Below are 10,384 nucleotides of genomic sequence, written 5' to 3'. Positions count from 1 at the left end.
GCGAGTCCCCCCGTTTCCGGTGCACACGCGACCTTGTACCTGGACGACGCGGCGGCTGCACTGTCGAAGGGTACTGTGGAAATCTCACCGAGCACCGTTCTCCAGGGCAAGGAGAGTCAGACTGAGTCTCTGGCAGAAGGTGGAGAAGCCACTGTTACTTTCATGGGTCGTCTCCACCTCCAACGTCCACCTCCATCTCCTCGCACCACTCGAGAACCCGCTTCTCCTTCGCTCGTCGGTGAAAGGAAAACACATTTCTTCCCTTCCACCCTTCCCCGACGTCTCTCCTCTCCTATCTGTTTTAATATCGATAACGCGCCGATGTATTTAAGATGCGTTTTCTCCACGGTTTTGTCAACAGCTGAACGTATGCAAACTCCTGAGGCGCGCCTCACTTTTTCGCCGAACTCAGACAAAAGCACGTCCGTGTTGAGAAGCGGTGCCCCTGTGGGTAACCAGCTCTTTCCAAAGAAAAGTTGCGCGAATTTTCGCGGGAGTCGATGTTGCGTAGAGGTCAACTGGCTATTCAACGCTGTCCAGGTGGAACGTCTGATCGATGTCGGCGATAAACACCGTTTTAGTGCATTCGAATTTGTTCGCAGCCTGAATATTTAAAAGATATCGGGAGTCGAAGGGTGATGGCTCGAAGGTGGACGAATTTCGAGGTCGGGGGACGCGCATTCCTGCATCGAAACTACATAGGTGCAACAGTCGCTCCCGAGGCTACAATTAAATCGGCTTGGACGTGGGTGGACGATTAATACCGTCTACGCGATCTCCGTTGGCACGTGTGAGGGCAACTCCGACGCTAACAGAACCCAAATACATGGCATTAGTACGCGCGTCGACGTACGCTGACACGCTGCTGCTAGAAACGCCAAGCATTTTCGAGAAAAGTGAGACCAGAGAAAAAGCGTGGACGTGACGCGACGGTCAAACACTGTGCACACCCATTCACCACTCGGAAAGCGCTTTTTAACTTTCGATCGCCGCGCCGGCTTGACTCGCTGCCAGCTTCTGAAAGGAAGCGGGTGCGATATCATCGCGCGTCGCGCCTCTTCCATGAATACATTTCCTTTATTTCATACGTGGAAACTATGTACAAGTTCGTATAGACAGCTCAGATTCGTTCGTAACGTGAAAACGAAGCTGCTCATTCCGCTTCCAGGCCAACATCCTCCGGAGCTAACGTAGCCTTTTTACTCCTGTTCGTCGAATCCTCTGCGAACGGACAAATAAATAAATAGAGTGAAACATGAGAGGTGGGTTGATGGTTGGCAAAGAGCCGGTCACCTTGGTGAAAATGTTTGGCCGTTCTTTTCCTAATCTCTTCCACGCCCTCCTCGGTCTGCGCCCATTCCAGCACCAATCTTCGCCCGTACAAGTGGGTGCTCTGGCACAGGGCCTTGAACGCTTTCTGCCAGCAAAAAAACCAGCAGTTAGAATTGATACATGACAAACGAATAACTAAAAGTTCACGCGTACCTTGGCCTCGCTCTTCGCGTAGAACTCGACGAAGGCGAATCCTCTGTGCTTCTCAACGCCCACCAGCTTCCTCGGCAATCGCACCGCTTTCAGCTCACCAAACGCCCTGCAAATTCATTACGATAGATCGAATCTCGCGCTGCTGGCTGAGAAGTGAGAACGCGTAAAGCACGTACTTGAACAGTTCAGTTATTTCCTGCGCAGTGGCCTGGAACGGCACGTTCCTTACAAGGATCTTCGAGCTCGTCTGCACCGTCGCTTTCGACGTCTTCTTCGCGGTCTTTACATCAGTCCTGTGCATTCGAACGAAGCAAAATCTTAATTGCGATCCAACGAGTCAAGGGTGTTGGATTTAAATGGAAATTTGAGAACATACGTTAAGGTTCGTTCGGAACGCTTCAGCTCCAAAGTCTTCCCCTCTAGCACCGTCGTTTGCAACACCTTTAGAGCGCGATCGGCATCAGCTTTCATTTTGTACCTCACGAACCCGTAACCCATAGACAGTTTTCCGCCAGGATTCTTTGGGTCCTTCTTCGTTGCCACTGTGGCGTAATGGAGAGGCCCGCACTTGCTAAAGTACTGAAACATGGAGGAAGCATATTGCGTACAGATACGTAGTTGGAGAACAATTATCCCTCTTTCATCAGGGTAAATACCGTTTTCAGTTGCTCCTCCGTGGTCGAGAAGTTAATGTTCTTCACGAACAGAGTGGTGTCTGGCTCGGGTTCGTCCTCATCTTCGCTTTCCTCTTTGCTCGGTTTATTTGCATCTTTAGCAGGCTCTGGTTGTGGTTCTGTCTGTTTTCCAGCTTCCTCGGGTACCGTTTCCACCTTTTCCTTCCTTTTCGTGTCCGTCCGAGTGTCCTTAGTTTTATTCTTCTCTGCGAGAGGGGTGGTGAAGGTATTATCGGGCGCCCATTCCAGATACAGCGGCAAATGTTTATATTTGGTGTACGCTAATTTCGTGAATGCTTTGCGCGCCTCGGAGGGCTCGAAAAATTCCACCAGCGCGGTGATTCCCGAGGGTGGCATTACCACTCTTCCCAGTTCCCCGTGTTGGGCGAACATCTCTCGAATTTCCCGCACGGGGGTTGCAGCGGGTAAGTTCTTCACGAGTATCACCGTGCTCGAGCGTTTGCTGGACGGCTGGTTAAACGCGTCCAAGCAGACGCTGTTTTCCTCCAGGAAGCTCCTGGTATCTTGCACCAATTGTGTCTCTCCCAGGGCCAATTTCACCGCAGCACTTAAACCCTTCGAGCCATCTTCGAGCACCCTTTCCTTCGTCGTATTGTAAGTAGTCGCGATAGCGTCCGCCACCGCGTCCTGGCCAAGGAACAGGGTGTTCCAGTTGTGCGACGATCCCGCGGTCGCCTTAGCTTTTAACTCCTTCTTCTGCTTGTAAGTCAAGCCTGCCTCGTCGATCTCGTCCATGGGGTTCGGCTGCGCCTTGCCAGGAAGCACGTGCAGCATTCTGCCGTCTAGAATCGAACCGTCCAATTCACTGTACGCCTTAACCGCGTGCTCCGTCATCAAAAACGTCACCGTGCCGAATCCTTTCAACTTCCTGGTTACCCTATCCACGGGTAAGTTCACTTCGGTTAGGGGACCTGACCGACAAACGATGGCGTTAGAATTCAAAGGATCGCGGTTTTTGGAAAAGAATACCTACCGTATTTCTCAAACAGTTTACGAATGTCATCCTCCGTTGTGGTGTAGGACAGATTTCGGATAAACATTCTTCCAGACTCTGCTATGCTCTCCTCGTCTTTCAACGCTTCTTCTTGCTTCTTCCACCTGACGTTGCCAGAATTTCCGTTCTGCTCCTCGTCAGACTTTTTCTCACATTCGTTGTACCTCGTTATAAATATTTGCTTTCCATCTGGAACAGTACGGGTGGAAGCAAATGATTAGAGGAGCAGGGCATGCTTGTCTATCGTTGAGGTAGATCGCCGTGTTTGTACCTAAGAAACTTTTATTCTTTAATAACGCTTTCCTTAGGTGTTGCTCGGTTTTGAAACCGACGTAGGCTATACCCTTGATCCTCGGCGGAACTCTTATTGACTTCGCTTTCAATGGGCGGAAAAATTGCTTCACATCTTTTTTCTTGTGGCCGTATGCCAGTCCGTGGAGCTTCACGGTGAAGAATTTCACGGGACCGTGTTTTGATGCAATCTTGTCTTTCGCGACTTCTTCCTTTTTCGTATCCTTCTTTTTCAATGCTTCCATGTACTAGGACCAAAAAATTGACATTGCTATATTTCAGAATAATCTATTTAATAATGAATCCTTAAGAATTCTAATCACCTCCAAATCTGATATAATTTTATCTGCAATTTTGTGCTTCCCATCTTCCTCTTCTTCTTCTTCGTCTTTCCCCTCGTCATTATCATCTTTATCACTAACTTCCTCATCGTCGTCGTCGCTGTGCTCTTTACTTTGAATAGCTGTTAGAGCTGTGTCATTGTTCCATACACCTTTGTTCGCTGTATGACTTTCAAGGAATTCCAGAAACAAAGGATCACCCTTGTGCTGCGTTTAAATCATTGTAGAAATGAGATTCAGCAATTGTACTTACTCAATGACAAACTAAGATACAATCGTACCTTTTCCAAAGCTTCTTTGACTTCATCTTTTAGACCTTTCTCTTTTTTACTCTTTTTACTCTTTTTCTCCTTTTCTTTCTTCTTGTCACTGGTTGCTGTCTTACTTAAAGAGTCTTTTTTGTCTACTGTGTCAGTGGAGTCCTTATTGTCAACAGTATTTTTCGAACTATCAGGTGCATATTTGCTCCACGATCTGGGTTTAGAAGCATCCCCTATGAGATCGAATGAATTACATACAAGACACTACTATTTAAGCATATTTTCAGTGCAATAAAGTAGTTAATGTACCTAGGCTCGCACACTGCTCAACGGATACTTTGCAGGTATCGATACAGGCTTTGTCAAAGTGCTCTTTCGCAGTTACGGCTTGTTCTTCTGTTTTAAATCCAATGAAAGCAAATCGTCTGAACTTTCCATCCCTTGTGTACTTCAATTGTACGTCGGTTACCAGGCCTTTTTCACTGAATAGCTCCTTTAATTTAGTATCTGTAATCTATAAATTATCATTAGAAATTAATGTTCCTGGCTGGATTGGCTATCAGGACGATGTCACTGAATTCTCTTACATTTTTTGGCAAATTCTTCACTATCAATCGCGACATTTTGTACCACTCATACTTTTCAGGGGAATAGTCCGAATGTTTACGTTATGCAGCGTCAAAGAGTAATACACCATGAGGTTTTAAGGAGGTTATGTTCCCCAGGATTTCAGATAGGTTAGAACCAAGAGAAAGGTGCAGGGCCCTAGATCTATTAGGGCCGCTCTTGGCAAAGAACCGCGACACAGATAGATAGATGGAATGAGAGGAACAGAAATCATTAAAAAAGCTACTCTTTCGACATAAATTTATTAAAAGCTCGTAGATTGTAGATAATACATTTGAAACGTTGTAGCTAGTGTCTTTTGCATAAATACTTATTAAAACAGACTTCAAACGAAGACCAGCATGTCTTATTGTAGTGCATCTATCATGTAAAATAAATATTCAACCTTATTTCCATTTTAATGTTCGAGATTTATAATTTTAATTAAGGGATCTTTCCACTGCGATGCCCTGATAAACTTCCGCTGTTTGGAACTTTTATTTGTCACAAAAAGATAGAAAAAACTTCAATTTAGTAAACACATTCTTTTTGTGACAAAAAAAGTTCCAAACAGCGATACTTCACCAGGGCGTCGCAGTGGAAAGACTCCTTAAACTACATATATCACGATTCTTTTATATTTGGAAACAAATTCTTAGCTTTCGAGCAAATACATTTCGTAAAGCTGGCGATGCTCTTCGTTCTGAAAGTTCGGGACGAAATTGATTTCAACGATTTCTGTGAAGCCTTCGTCCAAGCTCGGTGGTTTATAATTTTTTCTGAAAAGCGGTACAATAAATCAGACCTTGATTACGATGCAACAGATTTTTCAACTCTTTGCGCTACTTACATATAAGAGTTAATAATCACTTCGCTGATTTTCGCGTGACTAGGATCGGTTAGTTCTCGAAACTGGAAGAAAACATTTAGTAGAGAATTCGTATGGATGTTTCTATTGTATTATCGAGTGGTCGTTACTCTATTACCTTATTATTGTGTTTTGCATGCGCGACGCTCGTTGACATTACAAAACACCTTACAGGAACCTTGTGTTTCTTCGCGACTTCGAGGTATCTCTGCCTCGAGGCAACGTCGGGATTCGTATTGTCCACGACCACGCTATTCTTTTCAATTAGATGTTTCTCCATCATGCTAATACACTTCTGCCAGCTGCCGAGGCCGTCTCTGCTAACGTACTTATAGTGGCTCAGATACTTCTTCGCGAAATTCGACTTGCCCGAAGCGGGACACCCGACCATCAAAATAATCTAGAAGTACAATTAAACTTGCGGAACATCCGCGTATCGAATGTTGTTCAATTTCACCTGAATTACCTCCTGAACGTCTGCAGTTACATTGGTACCCGTGCATATTTCGACAGTCTGTAAGTCTCTTGGATTAAATGTGGGCAGTACGTAAGGCGCCGCTTGATGCCCAAAGAAATGCTCTTCCGGGGTATGAAATCGTAAGCACAAGTTCAGTGCCAGCAATCTGTCCGCCGACGAGTGATCCGCCTTCTTTCCTGGGGCCCAATTCTTTTGCCGCCCGGCCGCATCCCCCACGTAAAAAGAATTGCCCTTATCGATGGCTACTGAGTCGTTGTTCTTAAATGGAATTCTTTGATATCAGAATCGTGTGTCAGAATGATTTATGGAATATTCCAGCAGTTGGATGGATACCTACTTCTTCCAATTTCCGCCACATACCGATCGCCGGTTTTCTGTAGATGCTACTTCCAGTAGCTACAAAAATCTACGAATAGGTAAAGATGTACAAAACAGTTGTGTTCACTGCCATTCTATAGGCGACAAAGTATACCTGCATCGGCACGCCGATTCTTTGCGTTATATTTCTCAGCTTGTTCTTGAATGATTTAGCATTCAGCCTCCCGGATCCAATCGATGCTTGGTTTGTGAAAACGACTATTTTGTGGCCACTATTGTGAAGCATCTTCAATTTACCTGACACTTCCGGATATAGAAGTTTCCAGTCATCGGTATCTTTGGGAAACACTAAGCCAGAACGGGTTGTTATCAGTGTCCCATCCATATCGTATGCAGCTATCTACAAGTTAAAAGGCACATATAATAGTGGTACAAATGTTTTGCAAATTGTTGGTTTAAGTTACCTTTGAACGGCCTTCTACACCTTGCCTCGTGTATATCAAGAGCGATCCACTATCTTTGCTCTCCCAAGTATCTTGTTCGCCGTCTAAATTTGTGTTATCCTCATCTTCCGACTTGCCCATATTCATTTTGTCTCTCATTAGAAATTTCAGTATACCACCGGGATTTTTTGCATGCTTTTTTCCTTTCTTTACTTCTTCTTTCTTGTATTCTTCCTTACAATCGGCAGGCTTTACATCGTTGGAATCTAATTTTGCTACTTTGCGGGAACTTTGGTCTGCTTCATTGCTTATTTCCACTTCTCTGGCTCTTTTTTCGGGTAAAAGAGTTTTCACTGGTGGAGGATTAAATTCAATTTGGTACGCATACTTGCCGTACAAAATTTCTAAACAGTCATTGTGCTTGCCTATAAATTTAAGCTCTTTACGTGTTTTGAAACCATTAAACCCACAATACCTCTTTCCGATTTGTTGAATGAAGACTTTGTACTCCTGATAATTTGCATATAGTCTGACTGTAAACAGTAATGAAATTCACAGTAAGGCGCAACGGCTCCAGAATATAGAGTGTAATTATCAACTGTGCACAGGGTGAAGCGAAAAATGTTAGTATCGACCTTGCTCTCTAGAACACTGGGTATCCGTGATGTTGGTTTCTGGGCAGCGGCCAAGAATAACTGGCTTCTGGTCTGGCAAATAGACTGTCAGTATGGCCTTGTCGTTGCTCTTTAGGTAGCAGCTCTTAGCTTCTTGATTCATTGTAATTTAGATGAAAGAACGATACTCCTACAGATGACAACAAATTATAAACGAATACCGATGAAGAAGCTCAGTCTTCATGCACGCAGAAGAAGAATTTTCAACCACATGCATTCTATTCACTTAGGAGTAATACTGCATCTTATGACAATTGTGCTAGGTTTCTGCAAATTCCCGTAAACTTTACTCTAGCATTATCATGGGTTGCATATTTATCTGTACTACATGTTTTATACCTTTAGTTGCTCAATAAACTTTGCTGGAACCCAATTTTTCCCAATCATTTTTCGAGGCGATTTGTATCGGTCAGGTAGGGTTAGAACCGGTTTCAACCTAGCCTATAATACAGATAGCACGTGGTTTTTCATAGGCATAGGCAAACATAAAAACACGTGGTTTGTTTTGAGTGATCTGGTTTATTGAGAAAGTTGATGATCTCGTGGACGAGCCGCGCGAGCTACAGTTAAAACAGAATTTTGTAGCAATGGCCGCAAACGAGGAAAATGAAGCCGAAAAGAATCCTTACGCGTACCTCGACAGAGACGGTTTCACATCAGAAAAATACAAGATCGAGGTACGCGGCTTGCCAAAGTACTATGGGATAGGTGAATTCAAGAAGTTTCTCAACGAGAAGCTCGACCTGCAGTCCTGCAAAGTGAAGCCACCGAAACGAAGCAGCGAGTGGCTTTACGTGTCCTTTAGAAGCGAAGAGGGTCGTCAGAAAGCTATAGAAACATTAAACGGCTTTCTGTGGAAGAACTGTAAACTTAGCGCTCAGGTATTTCTCTGTTCCGTATCTTAGCAAGTACTGTCTGGATAGTTGTGAACACAGGATCCCTTTGTTCCTGTGAAACAGATTGCAAAACCCGCGCCAGATCCGTTTGTAAAACGGAAATTAGAGGAGGAAACCACGAACAAGCGTTTGAAAATGGACAGTGGAGATGACCAAGCTGTATCCATACAGGATAAAGTTAAATCGACTACCATACCTCTGTGGAATATGCCTTACCCGAGTCAAGTAAGATAGTTAAATCGCGGTGTGCGACGTAGATAGATAAAATACAGACGCTGCAGTGTGTTTTTAGTTGGAGCTGAAGCAAAACGAAATGAAGTCCATTCTGACGAACATTTGCAAAGTAATGTTAAAGGAGAGCAAAGGCGATCTCTTAGAGTGGTTGAAATACCAGAAGGATAAGTACGAAGGATTGCCTTGCGAACTGCTCCCTATTCTTAGCGCGCGCACTATCGCAGGATACAGAAATAAATGCGAATTTACAGTTGGTAATTCCAAGACAAATTTACTTCTTCCGCCATAAGTTTTCAGTCGCTAAGCAAATGCAATATTAATACTGTACAGGTAAGGGTACCGAAGGGGACAAAATCGTGATAGGCTTCAGATTATCTAGTTACGCCGCTGGTTCCACAGCAGTGGGTCCTATCGACGATCTTTGTCATATACCTAGCAAAATGAAAACAGTAGCTAAAGTGAGTTATCCAGGAGGTGTCTCCCAGTTTCGTCGCATCCGTAGTTTCATGTTCTGTATCAAGCGCATTGTAGGTACTGGAAGAGTTTATGCAAAACTCTGGATTAAAACCCTTCCAACCGGTCGACCATAGCGGGTATTGGAGACAAGTGACCGTCAGGACTAGTCTTTGCGACGATCTGATGGTAATAGTCGGAATACACCCTCAGGACTTGAGCTCCGAAAGATTGGAGGAGTTGAAACGCCACCTTAAAGATTTCTTCGAGACGGGAAAAGGCGCGGAGGCGCGCGTAACGTCCCTGCATTTCCAGTTAATGAATAAAAAGTAAGGATCGTCGAGAAAGTAAGCTTTAGATTCCGTAAAGTTTCGTTGGATCCGACCTGTTTCGTTGTTTCCACTTAGAAGCCCCGACGGCGAGAACGGCGCCAACTTTTCTCACATCGGCGGAACCAAATACATAGAGGAGACATTGCTGGGCATGAAGTTCCGCGTGTCTCCCCAAGCGTTCTTCCAAGTGAACACTTTGGGTGCCGAGGTATTGTACAAAGCAGCAATCGACCTGGCGAAACCCACCGCTGACACCGCGTTATTGGACATTTGCTGCGGCACGGGAACGATCGGCCTCGCATTTTCCAAGGTAGGACCGATCTCGGGAACGACGGACAGAATGTTAAACGCAGGACTAAATGCAAGTCATTTTAGCATTGCGGCGAGGTGTTCGGACTGGAGATGATCGAGGACGCGATCAAAGACGCCAGGGAGAACGTTGTCGCGAACAAAGTGGAGAACTGCGAGTTCTTCGTTGGCAAAGCGGAGGATATCCTGTCGCCGGTGATTCGGAGGACCACGAAGCCGGATATCATCGCTGTGGTGGACCCTCCGCGAGCTGGACTACGTAAGACGGCTACGTTTACATAAATTGGAGACGAGGGATTGTGGATTATAGAGGGGTAGTAGTAGAGACGAGTGAAATTCTTTTAGATCAAAGAGCGCTGTTGACTTTGCGCAAGGCGAACAAGCTGTCGAGGCTTGTGTACGTGTCGTGTGACCCACGGGCCGCCGCGAGGAACTTGGTGGATTTCGCTAGACCACCCTCGAAGCAGTACGTCGGCGATCCCCTGGTGCCCGTAAAAGCCGTGGCCGTCGACATGTTCCCCTACACGAAGCACTGCGAATTGGTGCTGTGCCTGGAAAGGCTGTCCGTGGTGATGAAAGCGCGCGAAAGTGAATCGGAAGCGGCGCAGTAACGGACGCTCGCTTCATCGACATATCGTTGTAAAGCTACCTCGACGGATCCCGACGAGCAACTCGAATAAAAGCACCGTCCCTTGCAGACAACTTTG

General features: G+C 45.3%; 4 protein-coding genes across 5 annotated transcripts in view; 2 read left to right on the top strand and 2 right to left on the bottom strand.

Moving 5' to 3' along the window:
* LOC143370134 (prohormone-1) overlaps positions 1 to 10,384 on the top strand; it is a 61,283-nt gene that overhangs the window by 19,621 nt on the left and 31,278 nt on the right. The gene's annotated exons all lie outside the window — the stretch shown is intronic.
* LOC143370124 (putative RNA-binding protein 19) lies at positions 1,057 to 4,804 on the bottom strand. The gene is made up of 12 exons (XM_076814790.1): positions 4,654 to 4,804; positions 4,376 to 4,580; positions 4,088 to 4,299; positions 3,789 to 4,013; positions 3,446 to 3,713; positions 3,154 to 3,363; positions 2,142 to 3,091; positions 1,862 to 2,064; positions 1,662 to 1,778; positions 1,486 to 1,591; positions 1,294 to 1,417; positions 1,057 to 1,221 (listed from the first exon to the last, which is right to left on the bottom strand). Exons 1-12 carry the CDS (start codon positions 4,687 to 4,689, stop codon positions 1,154 to 1,156), a joined length of 2,724 nt encoding a protein of 907 aa, XP_076670905.1. The 5' UTR covers positions 4,690 to 4,804; the 3' UTR covers positions 1,057 to 1,153.
* On the bottom strand, positions 4,919 to 7,926 carry Pnkp (Polynucleotide kinase 3'-phosphatase). 2 transcript variants are annotated; one of them, XM_076814797.1, is made up of 9 exons: positions 7,793 to 7,926; positions 7,415 to 7,583; positions 6,801 to 7,312; positions 6,491 to 6,736; positions 6,356 to 6,424; positions 6,007 to 6,276; positions 5,659 to 5,940; positions 5,523 to 5,584; positions 4,919 to 5,451 (listed from the first exon to the last, which is right to left on the bottom strand). In XM_076814797.1, the coding sequence occupies exons 2-9, from the start codon at positions 7,554 to 7,556 to the stop codon at positions 5,328 to 5,330; spliced, it is 1,707 nt and encodes a 568-aa protein (XP_076670912.1). In that variant the 5' UTR covers positions 7,557 to 7,583; positions 7,793 to 7,926; the 3' UTR covers positions 4,919 to 5,327. The 2 variants fall into 2 exon arrangements, with proteins under 2 accessions (XP_076670912.1, XP_076670913.1); XM_076814798.1 differs by lacking the exon at positions 7,793 to 7,926 and having other exon boundaries at positions 6,801 to 7,132; positions 7,255 to 7,312; positions 7,415 to 7,557.
* LOC143370126 (tRNA (uracil-5-)-methyltransferase homolog A) lies at positions 8,041 to 10,379 on the top strand. The gene is made up of 8 exons (XM_076814796.1): positions 8,041 to 8,334; positions 8,413 to 8,574; positions 8,642 to 8,837; positions 8,914 to 9,041; positions 9,115 to 9,365; positions 9,444 to 9,678; positions 9,744 to 9,936; positions 10,023 to 10,379. Exons 1-8 carry the CDS (start codon positions 8,041 to 8,043, stop codon positions 10,286 to 10,288), a joined length of 1,725 nt encoding a protein of 574 aa, XP_076670911.1. The 3' UTR covers positions 10,289 to 10,379.

Source organism: Andrena cerasifolii, chromosome 6, assembly GCF_050908995.1.
Source record: "Andrena cerasifolii isolate SP2316 chromosome 6, iyAndCera1_principal, whole genome shotgun sequence".
NCBI classification, from domain to species: Eukaryota; Metazoa; Arthropoda; class Insecta; order Hymenoptera; family Andrenidae; genus Andrena; species Andrena cerasifolii.
Note: the sequence above shows the minus strand (reverse complement) of the source record. Positions and strands in the feature narration are given on the sequence as shown.

What these genes read in the sequence shown, in the direction of transcription:
- LOC143370126 (XM_076814796.1), top strand. Translation starts at nt 8,041, where the DNA reads ATGGCCGCAAACGAGGAAAATGAAGCCGAAAAGAATCCTTACGCGTAC. An exon ending in TTCCAGTTAATGAATAAAAA is followed by an intron (nt 9,366 to 9,443) that starts GTAAGGATCGTC and finishes GTTTCCACTTAG; the next exon opens with AAGCCCCGACGGCGAGAACG. An exon ending in TCGGCCTCGCATTTTCCAAG is followed by an intron (nt 9,679 to 9,743) that starts GTAGGACCGATC and finishes AAGTCATTTTAG; the next exon opens with CATTGCGGCGAGGTGTTCGG.
- Pnkp (XM_076814797.1), bottom strand. Translation starts at nt 7,556, where the DNA reads ATGAATCAAGAAGCTAAGAGCTGCTACCTAAAGAGCAACGACAAGGCC. An exon ending in GTGTAGAAGGCCGTTCAAAG is followed by an intron (nt 6,737 to 6,800) that starts GTAACTTAAACC and finishes TTTAACTTGTAG; the next exon opens with ATAGCTGCATACGATATGGA. An exon ending in TAACTGCAGACGTTCAGGAG is followed by an intron (nt 5,941 to 6,006) that starts GTAATTCAGGTG and finishes TTGTACTTCTAG; the next exon opens with ATTATTTTGATGGTCGGGTG.
- LOC143370124 (XM_076814790.1), bottom strand. Translation starts at nt 4,689, where the DNA reads ATGTCGCGATTGATAGTGAAGAATTTGCCAAAAAAT. An exon ending in AAATTATATCAGATTTGGAG is followed by an intron (nt 3,714 to 3,788) that starts GTGATTAGAATT and finishes TTTTGGTCCTAG; the next exon opens with TACATGGAAGCATTGAAAAA. An exon ending in CGTTCCGAACGAACCTTAAC is followed by an intron (nt 1,779 to 1,861) that starts GTATGTTCTCAA and finishes TCGAATGCACAG; the next exon opens with GACTGATGTAAAGACCGCGA.